At 41.1% G+C, this 23306-nt stretch overlaps 1 protein-coding gene across 3 annotated transcripts in view; it reads left to right on the top strand.

Annotated features, from left to right (window-relative positions):
* ARHGAP18 (Rho GTPase activating protein 18) overlaps positions 1–23306 on the top strand; it is a 94423-nt gene that overhangs the window by 58502 nt on the left and 12615 nt on the right. For all 3 annotated transcript variants that reach the window (XM_045011278.1, XM_045011277.1, XM_045011279.1), the window contains 6 exons: positions 4602–4693; positions 8951–9028; positions 11292–11451; positions 13360–13442; positions 15118–15324; positions 16222–16368. In XM_045011278.1, the coding sequence (XP_044867213.1) occupies positions 4602–4693; positions 8951–9028; positions 11292–11451; positions 13360–13442; positions 15118–15324; positions 16222–16368 (767 nt within the window). The remainder of the gene's footprint in view (positions 1–4601; positions 4694–8950; positions 9029–11291; positions 11452–13359; positions 13443–15117; positions 15325–16221; positions 16369–23306) is intronic.

Genomic DNA, 23306 nt, shown 5'->3' with positions numbered 1-23306 from the left:
CTCTGTGGGGTTGTTTTTAAATGATTCCGGAAGAAGAGATGTACATTAGCTGGTAATATAGGCCCTGATTCAGCATTACACTGTAGCCAGCGAGCTCTAGACTCTCTCCACATTTAAACAGCCTCATGCACATAAACTTTTCCAGCTAAGGAGGATTTTAGGACTAAAATCCTCTGGCAGCTAACTTTAGTACTAGGCCAGGCATTCTAGGCCAGGCACTGGGCAGATGTCTTTGGGAGCAAGGGAAAGGAATCCTCTGGATAGCACTACAGTACGATGGAAGCATTGCTTCAGAGCCTTTCAGAGATTCATAGTTTCAGAGCTTCCAAAGTGAGAAAGGACCGTTAGATCACCTAGGCTGACTTCCTGTATCACACAGGCCATAGAATATCATTGTAATTCCTCCTTTTGTGAGCCCGATAACTTGTGTTTGGCTTGACGAAAGCACTTCTCCAGCCTTATACTGAGAATCTGCTCCATAGTCCCTAAAGCAGCCCCTTTTCATGAGGATGGGAGGATTTGCTTAGGAGTAGGTATTTCGTCATCACCCTTATCCTGATCTATTGCATTGTGCCGAGCTCTGTATAAGGCACAACATGTGCCACCCTATATGGTCCCTCCACATTCAGCCTGCATCTCTTGCCCAGGGCAATAATTTGCCATCTTTTTCCTGTAGTAACTAATATTGATGTGCCCTAACACATCCTGTGTTTCTCAGATCGCAACCTCTTTTTGGCATTTGCAGATCTCCGTTGCTGGCCCATTTCTGTGTTGTGTGTTGGCATGGCATCATACACACTAGGGGGCAGGGGAGGGAGTCTGTTGAGGCAGTTCTTGTAGCAAGTCACTGTGGCATCAAGCCACTGGAGCCTATGTATGATCCTGACTCCTTTTCAAAAGCTAGAAATATGTGGAAACCTATTTCAAGTTGCAAGAAGTTTTCAGTGTTTTGGTAGTTGTCTGCTTTTCTGACCTTCTGCTAACTGTTTTACAAGAGCTCAAAATGTATTTACCAGTTAATCACAAACCCACTTTGGCCAAAACCCTGTTGTCAAGGTTCAGTGGATGTGACAGTGAAATAGCTCCCTTTAAATAATTGAAAGCAACAGTGTTGAGAGACATACAGCAGGATGCAATTGATTCCTCTGAATACACTCTTCGCTTTACAGTAGAAGAAAATAACTTTTTAAATGCAAAAGCATACACACAACCCTCTCTGTGACCTTGATTCCTAAATGAATTTCCACCCTGCAGAAGTTCCTGTGCGACAACCAATAGAAAATGGTGTGCAAGCAAAATACTTCTTTCTCTTGATTTTTTTAATTGTGTATTTGAATAGGCCTTCTTACCAAACCTATGTCGTTTTAATGTAACATTATCTCTGTTATGTTTTTTAAATGACTGCCAGCGGGAAAAACAGGTAAATTGGCTCAAATTATTTGTCCTGCACCCAATGCAAAAAGATTAACTTGATTTAGGGGCCCTAAAGAGGCAATAGCGTGTCACCCTGCCTCCCAAGAAATGGAGTGGCTTGACAGCTGCTATTCCCACCTCAAGGGTGCAGGACCCTCTGTGGGGATGTCTATACTACATATGGGAGCAAGCCCCCCAGCCAGGCCCAGACTCATGCTAAGGGGGCTTGCACCAATTTCCAAAAAATAACTGTGTAGATGTCGCTTTGATTTGTGACTCAAAGCCTGAGCCCGAGCTCCAGCCCCAGCCTGAGTTGCAATATGAAAGCAAAGTCTACATAGCTATTTTTAGCATGCTAGCACAAGGACCTAGGCTGGGAGGATTGCTCCCAGATTCAGTGTAGACATACCCTGTAGCTTCTCTGTCTCTCTCCCCTCTCACCTGCAATGTAATTTGGTCAGAGGATCCATGCGATAGTGGGAGGATGCAGGAAGTCCATACAGATTTTTCACAGCTCTGTTTGCAGCGGACCTGTGGTCTGCAGCATCTCCATCTTCCCACCTCATGCAGCATGGTTTGGCCATTGGATTCATACGGTAGTGGGTCCACTAGCCATTTCCCTTTGTGTTTGGGTGGCTGGAGATGCTGGAGAGTACACAGCTCTGTTGCAAAAAGCGGGGGTGAAACCTCTGCATGGGCTTCCTATAGCCTGCACCTCATCCCTCACCACAGCAGATCCACATGGGTTCTGCTACCTAGTAGCTCAGCGAGCATGCACAGGAAGGATTTTGTGTGTGTGTAGGTCGTTGTGAGTGCACATATTTTACAGATAATGGCCTGTTTTCAATATACTTGTTAAATAAGGCACATTCTAAAGAAACTCCTTATGGTGACTCATTTGACACTTACATTGACATAAGAGGTGATATCATGGTTCTATATTCACACCTAAACCCACTTAAGACTGCCTTCACTAAACAAGGATACTGCACCAGAGAAGTAGATCACATCATAGAACCGGCCACCCAAATGACTGGGAGAACCTGTTTCAGTACAGAAAAAAACCTCACTGACTGCACACCGCTGGATGTCACCTATCATCCCAGATGAGAACCCATACAGAGTGTCATCAAACAGTTACAACCCATATTTGATGGGGACCACATCCTGAGAGAAATTTTCCTGAACCCCCTCTTCTGGTCTTCAAACAACCCCCGAGCCTTGCCCAGCTCATTATCAGAAGCAAGCTCCCCACCTCAAAGTGACACCAGCGGCTGTCAGAACAACAGATACAAAACCTGCAGACATACCTTCACTGCTATGTTGATCAATACCCCCCACAACACACTTTTCGAGATCCATGTGATTATTATGCATCTCAAAAAAGGAATGTTTTTATATGAAGATTAAAGCCAAGTCTTATTCCATACTTTTTGTAAGCCCTGGTTAAAAATGGCTATTATCTCATCTCATTTAATTTTACATTGCTATATGGGCCTATATGTTTACGGTAGGACTGCTCTGCCTTAGATAAATACTAATCAGAAATGAATGGTTTCTGAGAGAGGTACACTGGAAAATTATTGAATCTTAAAGATTTGTGTGTTGGAACTACTACACATAAGAACCTTACAATGGCCCTACTGGGTCAGACCAAAGGTCCATCTAGCCCAGTATCCTGTCTTCTGACAGTGGCCAATGCCAGGTGCCCCAGAGGGAATGAACAGAACAGGTAATCATCAAGTGATCCATCCCCTGTCATCCACTCCCAGCTTCTGGCAAACAGAGCCTATCACAACCCATGGTGTACCTCATCCAGGGTATCAAATGCCCCAACAACAACTACGAGGGTAAAACCAGATAATCACTACCCTGTTGATGAACTTACACAGAAAAATGATAAAAAAACAGACACCCTATCACCCGTGGGTGAACGCTGTTCCCAAAGCAGTCACTCCATAGCTGACTTCTCAATCCTGGTTCTCAAAGTAAACCTGCACAACACCCTCAAAAAGATGTGCCTGGGAACTTAAATTCATAACTTTGCAAGACACTTAAAAACCACGGACTTAACAGATTCACTGGTTTTATGGCTTATTACAACAATTTGTAACACACCCTACTATTTTCTAACTCTTAATTGCCTGTTTCATTTTAAGTGGTCTTCTACAGCATGTGTGAACACTTTATGCTTAACCATCTTTCTCACCTTGTATTTAGGCTGGGAAATGTTGATTATCTTCTTTCAGCCTGAGGAAGACCTCTGTGAAGCTTAATGCTTGTTTCTTCTGCCAACAGAAGTTGGTCCACTTACCTTGTATCACTGTTCTATACGCAGTTCCAGAAAAATGATCTTTGTAGGCATTAACCTTATCCCAGCAGAGTAGTTACAAAACACAAGTCTTTAAGGTTCAATAGTTTGCCAGTGTACCTCTCTCTCAGAAACCATTCACTTCTGATTAGTATTTATCTAAGGCAGAATACTCTTACCATAAACATATAGGACCATATAATAAAGTAAAGTTAGATAAGATGAGATAATGGCCATTTTAAACAAGAGCTTACAATGAGCATGGAACAAGCTTGGCTTTAATTTTCATATTAAAATATTCCTTTTTTGAGATGCACTATCAACCTATTTACACTATAGGATGCAAAAAAGCACAATGAATGCTGACTAGCTCTTCTTTCAAAATACAGAGGGAGAGGACTGTTTAGAGTAAATGTGAATTACAGTATAATTACATCTATTTCATTTTAGCAGCCAAATTCTTGGGAAGCTTACTAAAGCTATTGGCATCTAAACTTGTATTGAGTGATAAAGATCTGCATTTCTGGGTCATCAACACAACAGTTTTCCACAAATCAGAATCATGCAGATGGTTCATTTATGCATTTTCCTTCACTGTACTGCAGAGTGTGTGGATGGCAATTTGAAGGTAAAACAGAGGACTCCTCATTTATGGGTGAAGGAGGAGATGAACAAGTGCTTTGCTTTTAGCCAAGTGCTTTGTTTAATCATGCTCTGAATGACTTGATTGATGAAGACATTCAGATATGCTGAAGAGAAGATCAATGGCTCTGAATGTATTGAATAGGCTTATCTCTTTGAAAATGTGTTTTGTGCCACTTATCTCATGTATTCGAGCAGATGTGGATTGTGTCTCTATTTTCTTTTCTTTGTGTAGACTCAGGTCTTTTTGGTGTCCCACTGTCAGTTTTGCTGGAACAGGATCAGAAGAAAGTACCAGGCACCAGGATACCACTGATCTTTCACAAAGTGAGTAGCATGAACAAGTCAGTTTGTTACAAACCTACTGGATTGCAGAGGTGATAGCATTTGTCCTGGATTCATATGCTCACTCTAATTAAGTTTTCACAGTGACATACCATCTCTGTACTGTGAACCTCAAATGTAGCATTCATCTCCATTAGAAGAGACTGTAGCTTTTATTAAGGGCTGTGCTTTGTACTATTAATGCACTAAGTTGGATACATGGCCTTTGTACCGTTCTCTGCTCTACTAACTTACTTTAGTTGACAGGTTTCAGAGTAGCAGCCATGTTAGTCTGTATCCACAAAAAGAACAGGAGTACTTGTGGCACCTTAAAGACTAACAAATTTATTTTAGCATGAGCTTTGAGTTAGTGGAGTAGAGAATACAGTTCAGCAAGTAATTTTAAGTTGTTTACATTAGAAGTATTGTGAATTGCCATTGGCATGCTCCAGTGCTAGAGTAGAGTAATTAATTAGGACATCTAGTGAATTATTATTAGAAAAATACATTACTAAGGTGTATTAAGTCAGCCATGATTTGGTCAGGGTTTATTAGTAAGCCCGGGAAATTAGATGTCCAACATCTAACACCATTCCAGGCCAAATTCTGTTTAACAGGAGTTGTAGAAATGTATTCCTAGGAGAATAGGCCGTTATTTTTCAAGACAAATAATTGAAGTGCTAGAGAGGCCTTTTAGAGGTTTTTGAGAGCTTTTTTGTTATTTTTTTCCACCAAATCAAAAGGAGACTTATAGTAATTTCCTACCCCTCTCTAGGCACTACTGCTATATCATTCGTGCCAGAAATTATCTCTTAGAGACTATAAAAAACAAAACCAAAACAAAACATACTTCTGAAGAACAGTTTTTTTACCTTTTCTGTGGACAAGATTGTACCAAATGGACAGTAATAAAAAAAGGGAAAAAAAAGTCCCCACTTCCTCCAAATAGGTCTTCACCCTACTGCACTGCAAATTATATATTCCGGTCACCTCGCTATACCATCAATTTATTCAGTATAGTTTTCCAGGAAGAAAGTTCTACATAAACATTTCTAGAAAATACACTTAATTTATTTGCTGTGTGATCTCATCTTGATAATAATCCTTTTTTGTTTAAATGGGGAAATATGTGAATGGATTTCCCATCTCTCCCTTCTCATTTCTGCAGCACATCCACTACTGGACTTGGGGGTTCATAACAAATTAAGAGAATATTTTCAGGAATTTTAAAATATCAGTTGCACATCACTGAAACAAACCAATTCAACGGGAAGATTTTTTTAAAATAAGCATTTTTGTAAAAAAAAAACAAAAAAACCTCCACCTCCCTAAAAAACAAAACGCCAACTCTGTCATTTTTACTTCCAGTTTTGTGAATTTTATAAATATTGGTTAATACCATAACATCGTTTTTTAAGAACGTCCTATAGATATGATTTCAGTAGGGAGTCCTAATTAAAAACTAATGGCATGATATGGCCTGCTGGGTTCCAGACTTTGAAAAGCTAATTCCTATATTAGAACTTTCAAACTAGTTAAAATTGTTAAGATGCATGGAGCCTGACTCACCTAGATCTCCCTAAGGATGTGGTGGATTCTCCCTCACATACAGTCATTAAGTCAAGACTGGACGTCTTTCTAAAAGATCTGCTGTAGCTCAACCAGAAGTTATAGACTTAATTAGAAATTACTGGGCAAGGTTCTACGGCCTGTGTTCTGCAGGGAGTCATACCAGATGACCATAACAGTCCCTTCTGACCTTCAAAACTAAGAATATGTATATGGAATTCCCTATTTATATCAATGGGGAGACCTGCAGAAAGACTATGGTACTGATTATCTGGTCTGCTAAGGCCACTTTGCACCACTTAGCAGTGCAAAGCATCCTTAAAACAGCTGGACATAGACAGTTAGAATTCCTCTCATTCAGAGAAACTCAGTTGGGGGACAGCTGGTGGTGTGCCAGCTGCTACTTCTCACCTCTGGCGTAGAGGCGTTCAAGAATGGGTGTAGGTGGGAGGGGGCATGGAGAGCAGAGTTCCATTAAATTTGATCCATCACTGGCATAAGGCCCAGTGGCAGAAGTTAGAATAGTCCTGCTGCTGGCCTAACTTCTGTGAGGATCAGGAGGCCAAGGATTAAGCTGTTCCCCACAGCCATTGTCCACTATGTCCAAGCGCAACTTGGATGTGGGAATCAGGATCTATGAGTATTAATAAGTGAAGTCTTTAACCAGGAAAATATATTCTGAACAAATCAACTTTTATGATGTATTCCAACTTTGGTGGCTTTTTTTACATTCTCATGATCTGTATCAATCACATAAATTCATTGAATAGTAAATAATCCCCTTTTATTTGTGCAATTAAAAATGCTGCTGTACAGCATAGTTTATAGTTCAAACCTTAGCTGGCACAGAAACATGTACATTACAAGTGTTGCCCAAGTTAAACACTGCATCAAGTGTTAATCTAGGACAGTGTTTCCCAAACTTAGGACGCTTCTTGTGTAGGGAAAGCCCTTGGCAGGCCGAACCGGTTTGTTTACCTGCCGCGTCCGCGGCCGGCCGATCCCGGCTCCTGCTGGCCGCGGTTCGCTGCTCCAGGCCAATGGGAGCTGCTGGAAGTGGCGCAGGCCAAGGGATATACTGGCCACCGCTTCCAGCAGCTCCCATTGGCCTGAAGCAGCAAACCGTGGCCAGTGGGAGCTGTGATCGGCCGGGCCTGCGGACGCGGCAGGTAAACAAACCGGCCCGGCCTGCCAGGGGCTTTCCCCACACAAACGGCGTCCCAAGTTTGGAAAACATTGATCTAGGAAATAATAGGTGGTGTAACCATTTGATATTTACAGACTTCTTTGGGTGATAATTAGATTTATCCCTTTGTGAGCACAATCATCTATATCCTTTATCCAACCAAATACACTGTCACAGTTTCAGGGCCACTGTACCTGTAGCTCCCCCTCTGCCGTCTCTGGGGGGCGCCCACTTAAAGGCTTCTGACTCCTACCTGTCACCTCCCCTAAGTGAAATCCTGCATCTCAATCCCCTCTGACCACAGATACAAGACTGTACAGCTCCTTGACCGATACTGTGATACCCCAGCAAGCCAGACTGCCTAACAGGCCAGCACCTCCACTTTGTTTCTGCTCTAAGAGCTATGCCCAGTGTATTGCCCGTAGTTACAAGTTACTGCACAGCTCCTTCTAAGCAACCACATTTATTATTATAGTAAAAGCGTTACAGAGAAAACATTAAAACAATAAAAAGAATCTACACATGTGCTGGAAAGCTTAACAGAGGTCACCCCAACTCCAGCTTTCAACACCCACAACTAGGTTTTCTCCATGGTTACAAGTTCATCCATCTTACATCCAGAACCAGAACAGAGGCTGGGCAGATGAACCATTTCTTTATACAACTGAGGCCTTTGGTCTTTGCCTTCTGTAACAGGTAATCGGCAGACAGTGACCCTCTCCTCAAGCATAGCTTCAACAGGCTGGGTTTTTGCATAATAGAAGTTGGGGAATTTGCATTAACCTCTCTCTAGGCATTTCCCAGGAAATGCACTTCACATTTATTGTCTAAAAAGTCCATCCTTCTTTGGCACATTTTCAGTATAGTCTTCTGAACTCTCAGGTCTCACATCTATCCCATCTCCCCCTAGAGAGGTCACATATAATCCCAGCCCACACTAATACATAAACTTAATACAACAAGGTCTTCCAAGAATCTTGCAGGAAATTGCCATATCAGTCACATACATGTAATATAGTATAAATCTTTTACAGTGATTGTTCTAATTCATCTAAAACATGCATAGGATTAGCAACTCATTTAAGTCTGTTATGAGACCATCAGTATTAGTAAACCTGAAGTCTTTTCAGTGATTAGATCTTCCTTGGTAAAGTGGTAAATGGCAGTGTATATGAAAGTTAATATAGTGTCTTTCGCACTACAGTAAATAGTTTTTATTAGTGTAGATTTTTAGTGTGATAAGCAGTTGGTGGTTTATTTTTGAAATCTGAATAATTCCCTATCTCTGTAGAAAGTGTTGACTTTACATTTTCCTTTTTAAAAAAACTCTTAATAGTGTACATGAAAAATAAAGGAGCAGTATCAGGTGTTCCTTGTAGGACACATATAATTGTATCAATGATAATCCACTTTGCAATCATTTGTATTCAAAAACAGATTTCACTGTTTCATATTTATCTTCCAGTAACATTTTAATTAGAACCTTGGCTTCTGTTTATTAACAGCTGATTTCTCAGATAGAAGAGGCAAGATTGGATACAGAAGGACTTCTTCGAATACCAGGAGTAGCAGCAAGAGTAAAGGTAAAATATTGCATGGACTCTCAAAACCCTGAAAGCCTATACCCTGAACGGCCCATTTGCCGTTTTTACATTTGTCTTGTTAACACTTTTGTAATGGCAAGATTGGCAATGAAATCTTAATAAAACTACATAAAACACATTTGATTTAGACTAGCCAAAGAGATGGTGTTTTGATCCAGATTATGCTTGGGGAAGAGGTCAGGAGGTCAAGTTTGAGGCTCAATCAAGGCTAAGATTCAGATTCTGCTGTGCCAAAATCTCATGAGTTGTTCTCACAAGATTTCCAACTTCTTTGTCTGTACCTGAACCAGGTGAGCCCCCTGAGCCAGATGACTAGTGGGCTGCTATGTAGGCTGTATGCCACTGGAGGATAATATTCACTGGCCTAATTAGGTCATTTTAAGGGCCAGATTCAACTTGCAGAATAGCACCGAGCAGCCAAATTGCATAGAGAGTCTCTCCCATTATCTCTACAAACAACATTATACACTGCTCAGGTCACTATTCACAGTCTCTTCGCATTACAGAGTGACTGCCAACTACACAAAAACCATAACTCGGTATTTGCTTTAATACAGAAAACCAAATACATGGTGTGATTTACATCAAGATGCGGCCTGTTATAAGAATGGTCTAAAGAGACCTTAAATTCTAAATGGAAAGAATATTTAAATGGATTCAGCTGCCTCAAGATATCTGCCAGTCTCTGTCATGTAGAACTTTGTCCAACAGCTGCTTCATTAGAAACAACTGAAGGAAAAGAATATTATGGAAACTGGCTTTGTTGATTTACCAGTAACTAAGATGCTTCATGACTTTGCTTAGTGCTTCATTTCCACTTTCCAACAGTTTCACATTTTTGGGGTGACTTTGTTTTTTGTTTTGTTTAATAGGGGGAGTGTTTCCAGATAAGAAATCATTCACTAAGTAACTGCAAAAATAATGAGGATCAAACATTTGGAAGAACTTCTCCTGTGAACGAACCTATTGCTTTTGTAAAACATTGAGCATTATCAATGTTTTACACAAACAGCGGAGAATTTAACAGAAAATAATACTCTTTGTGGTTTCTTTGAAATTTTATTGTCCTCCAGAAATCAGTAGAGAATTATAGAATAGTTTCAGAATTCTATAGGCTGGTACAGAAAATCTCTGCTAAGGAAATAATGGTCTAGGTTGATGCTTCCTTTTAAATTCTGTCGCAATTTTTCTTTAGGGTGGACAGTTTAAATTTCATCTGTTATGAAGCACACTTGCGCGTCAGCTAAAACACAATCTTTTTATATACAGGGATAGCCCTTCCCAAAGGGTGTGGTTGAAGCGCTTCCCTTTTCCTGGTGCTTGTTATCACCCACATTTGGAGTGGCTTCTCCCCTCTCCTGGCATGGGTCAGGTCCTGGATTCTTTTTCTTGGTAACTAGGTGCCTCCAGGTCTCTTGAGCCATCCAGTAGTGCAAGAAATTAATGGAGTGAAATCTGAAGTGGGAGGCACAAATCAGGAACAGCAGCTCTGTGACATGCTCCCACTCCTTCTGAACCCCTGTGAAGACTCTCCAGTATGGTTGTCAAAGGGTGGTGATGGCTAAAGCAGCCTTCCCCCTCAGAACCACACAGTTATATCTTCAAAAGACAATGCTGTAGCAGTCAGTGTTCTTTGATGCTGCTTACCCTCCATGCTGTAGAATCCAATCCCCACCTCAAAACAAGGGCAGGTTTAAGGTCCAACACTAGTGAAGACTCCCATGGGAGCCATTCAGTGGGGACTTGAACATCTGTGCACATGCCTCACAGTTGGTTTGAGATTCTCCACAGATGTCAGGCCATGCACAGGTTTGGATATTTCCCTGTGCTGCAAGAGGAAGAGGGGGCCAACTTTGCCTCAGCGGAAGGTATCAGTAGGAGACTCTTGAGTCTCAACTTGCATAATTATCTGGCTCTTATCAGGCTCTTTCCTGCACAAATTATCATCTGACCTTGAGGAAGGACTGCAGGATTTGGCCCTATGCGTATGCCAGTGCCCTGGGAACAGCTATGCTGTCTGGTGCCTATTAGCATTTGGTTTTAACTGCACACTTCTAATACTTCTGGTCTAGAGTTTCTCTTTTTGTAGCAAAGTAGCAATAGCAGGTGGTGCTTGAATGATAATTTCAGATGTGTTTTTTTCAAAGGGTGGAAGGTATTGCTACATGGGAAATGCACACATCTTCCACCAGCGTGAATAAAACTCCACATTGGTGGTGCTTTCTATTCTGCTATCTTTCAGAGTCTTTGCCAAGAACTGGAAGCAAAGTTTTATGAAGGGACTTTCAACTGGGAAAGTGTAAAGCAACATGATGCAGCAAGTCTTTTAAAACTCTTCATCCGAGAACTGCCTCAGCCACTGCTCACTGTGGAATATCTCAAAGCTTTCCAGGACGTGCAGAGTAAGCAGCGTCCCTTCTGGGTCTCAGATTTACAGAGGCAACACCACAAACAGCAGTGTATTAAACACAGAGAAGGGAGTTATCTCTACAAATATACCTTGGCTGTGAAACCATTTTCACTAACAATATGAGAGCCCGAGCAATACATTAAATAGCAACAGGATTAATTCTGTCCAGGAAAGATTGGCTGTTGCTTTGCTGGTGTTCAAATGAGACATTTTTCACAGAACATTCATTTATTAGGACACATGGGAAAGAAAACACGCAGATTTATATCATAGTATTTGGGAAAAACTAGGTGAATTATAAGGCAAACATGATTTCTGAGTTGCCTTCACTCACTGCTAGCTAGAGCTAGAACTTGAGTTTTGCCCCAGAACCGACTCCCATCCACACACAAAATTCTCTAGCGTGAGTTAAGTGGTGCTTTATGCTAGAGCTAGCTGGCTTGTCAAGGAGATGTGGGTTGATACTTAAGTGATGCTGATACCTGAACTAGGAATGCAGTGGGGATGCAGTAGCTTGTATAACAACTTACCATCTGCTGAGCCAATAACTCGATGTAGCACAAGTGTTGATTTTCAGTGTGGTTGTTCATCACTGGAGCTAGGCTAGCTTGATTGGGTAACTCAAGCTCTCTGTTTCAGTGAAACAAGCCCTAAAAAACTACAGTTAAGATAGTAGCAGTTTATAAATGATCATTCTCTTTAAATAAGCAACAGTGAGGAAGTTACAGTTCAGCCGGAAATCAACCAGAAGATAAAAGATGCTGCTTCTGCTAATATTTGGTATCTAAATGCCAGAAAAAAAATCAGAGCTGTTGATTACCATCAGTTCCCCAATAATCAGCCAGTTACCGTGAGAATCTACTCTAACGTAGCCTATTGGCTAATAAAGCACCATTCTGGGCAAGAACACACACCAGTTGCTTTAAAAAGAGAGTGTTTGTAATACTGATTTTGCAATTTCTTAGAAGTCCAGCAGGTGTGGGGAGCCCCTCTTTTATTAACTCCTCCAGCCAACGCAGGAGGGTCCTGACAGGTTTCAAAGAAATCCATTTCCTGTTGTCCATGACTAGAAGAACTGTCACTTTTGGAGGAAGGCATTAAGAGGATCCCAAAGAGGCAAGAGAGCAAGACACACACACACACACACACACACACACACACACACACACAAAATCTCATCACATGTCACAGGAAAGTGGCCAACATCCTAGAGCACGTGATACAAGTCATGAGGGGGTAGGGATAAAGGTTTAAGCCTCCTTTGTGCACCCCTTATTCTGCAGCCAGTGAGCTATAGGTCAGTTCCTAGGTGCAACTTAGAGTTGCCCCAGGGATGCTTTAAGTTGTATGGGCTGCCAGTAGCCCTTTGGGGGCTGTTCCAACAACCAGGGATTGCTGGGAACTAAGAAGGCACTGTCCATGTCCTCATTCCATTAGCCATGTTGGCAGCCAGGAGAGGGTCATATAGGAGCTCCTATGGTGGCTCTACCACATCCAAGGAATCCTCGCATGATTAGATTAGATCCACAACTTTTAAGTCTGTTTTATGCTAAGGATGATGGTGCAAAATAGACCAGAGGATCATTCGTTTGCATAACTATTTATTTTAAATGTGCCTGGCTGTTCTGCAGGTTCATGTGCAATAAAATAAGTACAATTGTTCGAGAATAGGAACATCGTCCTGACAGTTATCAACGCCATCCTCAATACTGCTATTATCACTATTGTTATCACTGCTGGGTCACTGCTGCAACTGCTGTTGCTCATTAACATTACGTAGAAAATCTATGAATAGGATAAACTTGACATTTTACAAGAATATTTAACTTAAAATCATGCCTTTTTTGGAGGAAAAAAATAAAACTTTTAAAGAAATGAGATGTATATGCTTCCTTGGCAGATCTTCCAACTAAGAAACATCAACTGCAAGCATTGAATCTTTTGGTACTACTCCTACCTGAAGCAAACAGAGACACTTTGAAGGTTAGATTGGCTATTCATTTTTTTAAAACAAAGTATGCATTAGAAAAGTGAGCTTATTTTTAATGTATCTAGTGTGAAAAGTTCAAGTACCTTTTAATATTTTAACTAGCTGGTTGTTACTTTTTTCATATTTGAGGTAACTTAAGACAGTGAGTAACATTTTCAAAATTGTGTAAGTGACTCAGAAATCTAAGTCTCATTTTCACAAGTGACTTGAGCACTTAGGAGTCTAAGGTTATGTCTCCACTGCAGTTCCCAGACGTGATTGCAGCTTGGGTGAACATACCTGCGCTAGCTTTACCCAAGTTAGCAGGGCTAAGAACAGCAGTGTAGATGCTGTGGAGCAGGCTTCAGCAATGCAAGTAGGTATCCAGGGCCTTGGGTTGGCTTGTAGACTTCACACTGCAGTTCACACTGCTGCATCTACACAACTATTTTTCATCACGCTAACATAGGTATGTCCATCTGAGCTGTAATCACACCTCAGAGTGCAGTGTAGACATACTTTCAGTCTCATTGAAATTCTGTGGGACTTAGACTCCTAAAGTTCCCAAGTCACTTTTGAAAATGAGTCTCGGGCTCCTAAATCAATTAGGTGTTACAATCTAAATACCTTTAAAAATCTAGGCCTTAAGCACGCCTGAAAATTTTACAAGAGATTCTAATAATAATGATCTTGTAATGAACCACCTCTCCTTCAAACCTTCTAATCACAATCCCAATTCAGTACCTTTTCTGCAGCATCTATTGCTGGTTTACATGGAAAATCAATTTTAGAATAGCATAGAAATAAAAAGGAAATAAACTCACTTGAATGTGATGGATGCGGTTGTTTGCCTATATCCCAATTTTTTATCTGTACTGTTTATGTTCCCTCTTTGTGAGTTAGGATTTCCCTTTGATACCAACTGCCCCCGTTGCTCTAAACCTTCCAGATCACTTTGCTGTTTGGCTCTGTTCTCCTCTGCTAAGCTTTGATTTTGGTCACTGTTGAAATTGCACCAAAGAAAATTTTTAGAAGAGCTGTATATGGTGCAGAGTTGCCTGGATACGTTTTTTGGGTTTTTTTTTAGTCTAGTTTGACAAAACCCCCACTGGAAATGCACAGAGGCTGGGCTAGAGATAGCTGAAAGTGTCATTGCTTAGAGACTGACAGGTGCTTTGTCACTGTGACAGAAGCAGTTCCACTGACTACCTGTGGCTCACAAAGCACTGCTCTACTCATCTGTAGTCTGCATGACTGGAGTAAATAAAGGCGGCTTTCAGCACAGCTGAGGGTCCCAGAGCCCAGGTGCCAGCCTGAGCCCAAATGTCTACATTGCAGTTAAACAGCCCCTTAGCCCGAGCCCCATGAGCCTCAGTCATTGCCTAATTGCAGTGTAGACATACCCTTAGATGCCTTAGAAAATTTTACCCCAAAGCTAATGAAGAATGATTTACTTCTTCACATTCTAAGTCAGGGTTTGACCTCATCAGTAAAGTGGTGTAAGGAGGTTCATATTGCAACCTTGTGTATAAACCCATCTGCACTTCCCATCATTGTTTGCTTTTTTATATAACTCTATTTTTTAACAAGGACATAAAAAGCGTTTTCAAAGAATAAATAACATGATTCTTCACTCTATATGATGTTTTCATGTGCAGAACTTGCCTTCAAGTGCTACTTTCATTTCAGATACTGCTTGAATTCCTCGAAAGGGTAATTGAACATCGTGATAAAAATAAAATGACATTAAATAATGTTGCAATGGTGATGGCCCCAAACCTCTTCACGTTTCATGGGTTAGGCTCAAAGACTATTGAACAAAGCGAATTTGTTATGGCTGCTGGAACAGCAAACGTCATGCGCTTTATGATTAAATACCAAAAACTTCTTTGGACAGTAAGTTTGTTCTTTAAAAAAATATGCATTTTTCCTAAGTCTTACAAAATCACAATCAAACCATCATTGCTTTCAAAGAGCAAGGAGGCATCTGAACCCCTACCAGTGATGTAGAGGTGAGATTGACACACTGGAGGGGGAGAGGGGAAGGGAGGGAGAGGCAGCAAAGGGCATAGCTGGGCCCTAACTGATGGGTAATTTTCAGTGAAGTTACACGAATGGTAAAACCATTATAAGTGAGAGGAAAATTAGACTTTTTCAGTCTGACGATTAATGTGATATAGAGACTATATATCTATGTAGAATACCTGACCTCAAAGATAAGTCATCTGGGATACCTGTGTATAGTCTATAACAGTGACCCATCTAATGAGTAATTTGTTTCTTTCAACCTCAAGATCTTTGTCGCCTGTTTTGAAATTGTCCTTTGAGAAAATTAGTTGTGTCATGACAGTTCCTATGAAAGACCTACAAGCAGGATATAGGTCAGCCCTGTGAAATTTGGGGCTTTGTTTTCCACTAGCTACCTTAAACAATCTCCAATCTCCTCCAACAGTCTAACACTTACAGAATTATTATGGGGCAAACTCTGTAATACAGATTCCTTACGTAATATTTTTTGATTCAGGGAAGTAGAGACACTATGTGAGGGCCCAGTTCTGCCACTCATACTCATGTTGAGACCTTACTCCTTAAATAGCCTCATTAATTTCAACACCAGCAGATCCCAAATGTGGGGTCAAGGCCTTAGATTGTTTAAGAGTGTTTGTTACTGGAAATAAATATTAACTTTTGCAAGGCCCATCTGACAGCCTGTCACTTAGAAAGTTTTGGTAGGTGTTTAGTATTTCAAGGAAGTTATATGTGTGTTAATAATTAAGATGCATATTCTTTCAGATTCCTAAATTTATTGTCAACCAAGTGAGAAAGCAAAACACTGCAAGTCAGAAGAAGGAGAAAAAGGACAAAGCTATGAAGAAACTGCTGAAAAAGATGGCTTATGACAAGGAAAAACATGAAAAGCAAGACAAGAGCCCCAATGATGTAAGAAAATACGCTCTTGTCAAATCATAGTTATTGGGCCGTGTTCTCCTTTTACTTAGAGTGAAGTGAATTGATTTACCTGGATGTAACTGAGAAGTGACTTTCAATTCTTGGGTGTCCAACTAGACACACCTTAAAGGGACCTGATTTTCAGAAAGTGCTGGGCACCCATCCTGTGAAAATCAAGTGCCATTAGGGTTTTTTCAGTTTGGATACTCAAAAAAACAAGCACACAAAACCACCGGTTACTTCTGAAAATCTCGTCCTGAAGTATTGTCTTCTTTTATTGTGTTTATATATCCTAATAACATTTAAAACATGTTCATACATTATCTTTTAGCAAATAGTACAAAGGCTTAATTGGAGACTGTTAAACTTCCCAAAGTATATATTATGATTGTTGCTAAATATGCACAGAATTGATTGCGTTTCCAGTTAGAAAATACCTTTTCTGCTGCTCTTTGAATTTTCTGGGTACATTGTCATGATTCCAGCACAATGTTAATTGATGGTGAACCATAGAAGAGAGCAGTGGAAAGCCACCACAAAAGCATAAAGGTCTATGCACCACATTCTTCTTTATAATAATTCCATTATATAGAACTACACTCAGCAACTATATGTAGTGCATATTATTCAGTTCTGGACACTACCAGGTCAGATGGTAGCCACGTTGGAATGTGATCACAACTGACTTACAGTCAATAACAAGGGCAGTGAAACACCTGTCAGGCACTATAATACAATATCTGGGTGGGGAAAGGAAAGGGATTTTTAAAATCTAGTAGACGGAGAGGATTTTTTTTTTTAAACAGGAATGAGGACAAATGGTCAAGTTGTTAAGTAACCAAATATACAGTAGAACCTGTACAAGACACAACCCTTATAAAATCGCTGTCATAGTATTATAGAAGATTAGGGTTGGAAGAGACCTCAGGAGGTCAGCTAGTCCAAACCCCTGCTCAAAGCAGGACCAACACCAACTAATCATCCCAGCCAGGGCTTTGTCAAGCCAGGCCTTAAAAACCTCTAAGGATGGAGATTCCACCACCTCCCTAGGTAACCCATTCCAGTGCTTCACCACCCTCCTAGTGAAATAGTGTTTCCTAATATCCAACCTAGGCCTTCCCCACTGCAACTTGAGACCATTGCTCCTTGTTCTGTCATCACTGAGAACAACTGAGCTCCATCCTCTTTGTAACCCCCCTTCAGGTAGTTGAAGGCTGCTATCAAATCCCTCCTCTCTCTTCTCTTTTGCAGACTAAACAAGCCCAGTTCCCTCAGCCTCTCCTCGTAAGTCATGTGCCCCAGCTCCCTGATCATTTTCATTGCCCTCTGCTGGACTCCCTCCAATTTGTCCACATCCTTTCTGTAGTAGGGGCCCCAAAACTGGACACAGTACTCGAGATGTGGCCTCACCAGTGCCGAATAGAGGGGAATAATCACTTTCCTTGATCTGCTGGCAGTGCTCCTACTAATGCAGCCCAGTAGCCTTCTTGGCAACAAGGGCACACTGTTGACTCATATCCAGCTTCTCATTCACTGTAGTCCCCAGGTCCTTTTCTGCAGAACTGCTGCTTAGCTAGTCGATCCCCAGCCTGGTGCATGGGATTCTTCCATCCTAAGTGCAGGACTCTGCACTTGTATTGTTGAACCTCATCAGATTTCTTTTAGCCCAATCCTCCAATTTGTCTAGGTCACTCTGGACCCTATCCCTACCATCCAGTGTATCTACCTTTCCCCCCAGTTTAGTGTCATCTGCAAACTTGCTGCGGGTGCAATCCATCCCATCATCCAGATCATTAATGAAATGCTGAACAAAACTGGCTCCAGGACATACTCCTGGGGCACTCCGCTTGATACCGGCTGCCAACTAGACATTGAGCCATTGATCACTACCCGTTAGACCCGATGATCTAGCCAGCTTTCTGTCCACCTTATAGTCCATTCATCCAATCCATACTTTTTTAACTTGCTGGCAAGAATACTGTGGGAGACCGTATCAAAAGCTTTGCTAAAGTCAAGATATATCACGTCCACTGCTTTCCCCATATCCACAAAGCCAGTTATCTCATCATAGAAGGCAATCAGGTTGGTCAGGCATGACTTGCTCTTGGTGAATCAATGTTCACTGTTCCCGATCAGCTTCCTTTCCTCCAAGTGCTTCAGAATGGTTCCTTGAGGACCTGCTCCATGATTTTTCCAGGGACTGAGGTGAGGCTGACCAGTCTGTAGTTTCCCAGGTTCTCCTTCTTCCCTTTTTTAAAGATGGACACTATATTTGCCTTTTTCCAGTCGTCCGGGACCACTTCCGATCGCCATGAATTTTCAAAGATAATGGCCAATGGTTCTGCAATCACATCAGCCAATTCCCTCAGCACTCTCGGATGCATTAGATCTGGACCCATGGACTTGTGCATGTCCAGCTTTTCTAAATAGTCCTTAACCTGTTCTTTCATCACTGAGGACTGCTCACCTCCTCCCCATCCTGTGTTGTCCAGGACAACAGTGTGGGAGCTGACCTTGTCTGTGAAGACAGAGGCAAAAAAAGCATTGAGTACTTCAGCTTTTTCCATATCATCTGTCACTAGGTTGCCTCTCCCATTCATTAAGGGTCCCACACTTTCCCTGACCTTTTTCTTATTGCTAACATACGTGTAGAAACCCTTTTTGTTACCCTTCTCATCCCTTGCAAGCTGCAACTCCAGTTGTGTTTTGGCCTTCCTGATTACACCCCTCCATGCTTGAGCAATATTTCTATACTCCTCCCTAGTCATCTGTCCAAGTTTCCACTGTCTTAAGATTCCACCCCATTGTATTCTCAGATAGAGAGTACAATTTGGCTTCATATTCATTACAGCACCATCTTCATTAAGCAACCAATTTTTGTCAGTCCTGGAAGTGATTACTAAGGATAGATTTCAATGTAACAGCCACTCAGCATAAACATATTCTGATTTTAAAGTGCATGTGGTTTTTGGAGAATTTTTTTCCTGTTGGTCTGAAACATTGGATCTTCTAATTGGATTGTCACTGTTAATGTGGGGTGTTTACCCCAAACACACAGGTTGCATCATTATTTCCAATTAGTTAAATATAACTTACTTTTTAGTTTATTTACCAGTAAAATCTACTTTATTAAATTTAATGTATCTGAAAAAGACCCTGTGAAGGTAATAGATATTTTAAACACACAACCAAGTAACACCAAATATGTGTTTCCCTTGTATCATAATGAATAAAAATTGGGCTTGGATGACTGTAACAGATCTACTTTAGCAGAGGTCATATTCCAGATTTCAGTGAGCTAGAGACATCTTGTGGAAGGCTGTAAAACTGCACTGGCCTGAATTGTCTGATTTCCTATTTCATTTGTGGCTGTGGGCAAGCTTTGATACATAAGGACTACAGTTCATCAAGGCCATTAGGTAAGCAAGTTTATCAAAGCCATTAGGCCAAAAATTAGACCTGTCAGCTGTTTGATTTATGCCACATGTGTATGTTGCAACATCCCTCTGATCTTCCTGTCTAATTTGTTCTTTTGTCCTGGGTAACAGGATTTAGTTTTTTCGCAGCACACTGCAGCATAGGATTCATGCTTATATCAGTTCCCTATTTTCTCACAGGAATAGAACAGGCAGGCAAACTGTAGAGAGGCTGAAAAGAATGTACACATAAAAATCCATGTACTTGTACAAAAACACAACCCTGGGGGTTTGTTGCAAGGTGATGTAACAGAGAAGTATATACTTTTACAAGAAAACAACCCCTAATTTGTGTAATTTAGAGATTTTTTTAGGAAAAGTTGAAGTATGCATGTGACATTTAAAGGTAGGTTAAATAACTTGCCAGTTAAACTTAGATGTCCATTTCTTCACAGAATTAAAAAAGCTGATGATGTATTTGCAAGGCAGCCATAATTTAGGAAGTAGAAATATATCAGTAACTAGTTATATTGGGATATTAAAGTCCTCTCCACACAGTCACCCCAAGAATACCCATCTGAAGAATGATCATTGTGCGACATTCTTTGCAAAAGTGCTACCTCTAGAGATGGTTGCTCTGGTATCAGTGTTGTACCATTAACAAATCAGCATTTCAAAGTCCTGTATAGAGTGGCTCAGAAGTGGCATTTGCAGGCATGGTATTTGACTGCATTTCTGCCATTAGGCAAAAGCTTAGTCCTTGATCCTGCAAACAAATGGATCAGTGCAGACCCTTGTATACAATGAACTCCATTCAGGTAAAAGAATCTGCAACATTGCATCTGTACTGCAAGATGGGGGCTAGAGTTTTCAACGTTTCTTACCTATATTCAGAGGGCTGATGCCAGATTTGAAACATCTCTGAGCAGGACACAATTTCAAAACAGACACCACTCAACTTTCCTTCCAAATACACATGCAGACAGTGAGTTTTCCATCTATCTATCTTTTAAAATGGAGATAGCCAAACATTAACATATAATTCCTTTACACTTATAATTTAAAATAGGAATGGCATATAGAGTCTTTGAAAACCGTTCAGTACAATTAGGATGTTGGCACCTAAAAGAATGCTGCCATCATCTGCTGCAATACAGAAACTGCAGCAGAATATAGTGAAGTAGTTCAATCAATCACTATTTTTAGATCTTTTTTATTTTTAACTGATGGTGGTGGTGCTGAGCATTTACAGTCAAAAACATCTGTGTCTCTCTCCCCCCGCTCCCCACAAGCCATTTAAGAATTAGGACCGTTTCATGTAACGGATCATAACCCAGCTGTAAATATGCCTGTATTATTTCAAGTACCGACTTTAAGTCTGAAAAGGCTCTGTAGGGTTACTGAAAAATCGAATTTCAGTTTATTTCATAAATCCTTGTTACCTGTACAAGGCATTCCATAATATTTGATGCAGGGAAGCACAGTATTCATATTTGGATATCTTATATTATTCAGACTTGTGATTGTAATGTATAGTTCCTGATTACACAAAATGCCTTCTTACAGTGATGAGACAGTAAGTGATACGTCTGGACTTGTTCTTTAGAATACTGAAATAACAGAGATAACTGTAGAATACTGCGTTTTCAGGACTCTCAGGAGCACATCTTTAATTGTCCATCTGTTTCCTTGTTTGCAGCATTAGACTTCTAAATAAATGGGGCGAATATCTACACAATTTACATACCGTGCAGTCCCACAGAAGTCAGTGTGTGGATTATAAGTTAATGCCATAATTTTAAAATTACCGAAATGTGCAGGATAGTTTCTAAATGGCAGTAGGGTCTCTCTTTCACCCTATAGCCTGTGTGTGGGCGATTATCTTCACCTTTCTGCAGAGCACATTCCCTATGCACCATTTAAGTTCCACTCTTAGAATAGGGGCTAAGTAGGACTTAAGTGTTAGACAGGCTTTGCTTTAATGACTACTTCTTAGAAGCTCCAGAGGGTTATTTGCTTTCCAAAACATCCATATTTACAGCTGTGTGGGCCAGATCCATGGCTCTGGTTAAGTCTCCTTACTGTTGCGGTGCAAGGACCAAGCTGGACTTGAAATCAGCTTTCGTCAGGCAACTGGGGGTTCCCTCGAGGTAGGAAAATCTTTGGATGGCATAGCCAGTTATATGTCACCCACTATCCCTTCTCTCTTGGCATAGGGGACATTACAAGGCAGAGAGGGGTCATGTCACAGGCAGGACAGAGCAGTCCTTGGCTGCATAATGGTCCAAGGTAACTTAGCTGTGTTGTAGCTGTGTCAGTCCTAGGATATTAGAGACAAGGTGAGTGAGGTAATATCTTTTATTGTACCAACTTCTGTCTCTCTCACCTTGTCACACAAGGTAACTTGTAGCAGCCAGTTTATCCCATGATGAGCCTCAGAGATGGGAAAAGCAGAAAGATACTTTAAAGCCACTTTTGCCTCCCCTCTTCTCTATCAGCTGCATTGAACATAGGCTAGGTGGGGCTGAGGATCGCTCTCTGCAGGTAAGGTATCCTCGATGTAGGTGTGGTTGAACATGAACTCCCCCAAGAAATTTAGGAGTTGAAGATGACAAGAGGTTCATTTTCCTTAGCTATGAAACAGGTTTTCCATTTGACCTATGACCTTGATGTCACAATATTGTGGAAATTCTTAACACACTTGTTCCCACTCACACAATCAAGCCAAGCAGTTTTCACACACATCCATCATATGCCAGATGAGCAAAAAAATTAATCACTATAATCCAACTGAATACTAAAATGAAGGCTGATTTAAATTTACTGTGCAAAACACAATGAAAGGCTATTCAGTATAATAGCCTTTCCACCCTCAAGATTGCTCCCTTGTTGACAGTGAATATGTTCATAACAGTTCTGAAGACAGGCAAGAGCTATTTAAGCACAAGCTAGTAAACTTTGTGTATACAGTTTGACAGATGCTTATGGTCATGATCACTATCACTGCTAGTAGTTTCTTGCAAACTCTTGATCAGTTGTAAATTCTTTAGACATGACTAGGTGTTAAATCCAGCAGTTCAATTCTGAGAGTTGTAAAATACTTGAAAAGACTGTGAAAGTAGCTGGGGTACAGCCTAAGCTGTGATTGTTCTTAGTCCACTGGTTTAAGATCAGACTTATTTTATCACTGCAGAGCTCAGCACCATGGTGCAATTTACAGTCTGATGACATTTGTACTCAGGGTATGGCTACACTTACAAATCTGCAGCGCTGGTAGTTGCAGCGCTGGTCGTCCAGCTGTGCAGGGCCAGCACTGGTGTGTGGCCACACTCACAGCTACCAGCGCTGGTGTGTGGCCACATTTGCAGCATTTGCAGCGCTGTTGGGAATGGTGCATTATGGGCAGCTATCCCAGCGTTCAAGTGGCAGCAACGTGCTTTTCAAAAGAGGGGGGTGGGGTGGGGCGTAGTGTGACAGGGAGCGGGCGAGAGAGAGAGAGTGGATTTTTGGAGC

This window comes from Mauremys mutica, chromosome 3, assembly GCF_020497125.1.
Source record: "Mauremys mutica isolate MM-2020 ecotype Southern chromosome 3, ASM2049712v1, whole genome shotgun sequence".
Lineage (NCBI taxonomy): Eukaryota > Metazoa > Chordata > Testudines > Geoemydidae > Mauremys > Mauremys mutica.
Note: the sequence above shows the minus strand (reverse complement) of the source record. Positions and strands in the feature narration are given on the sequence as shown.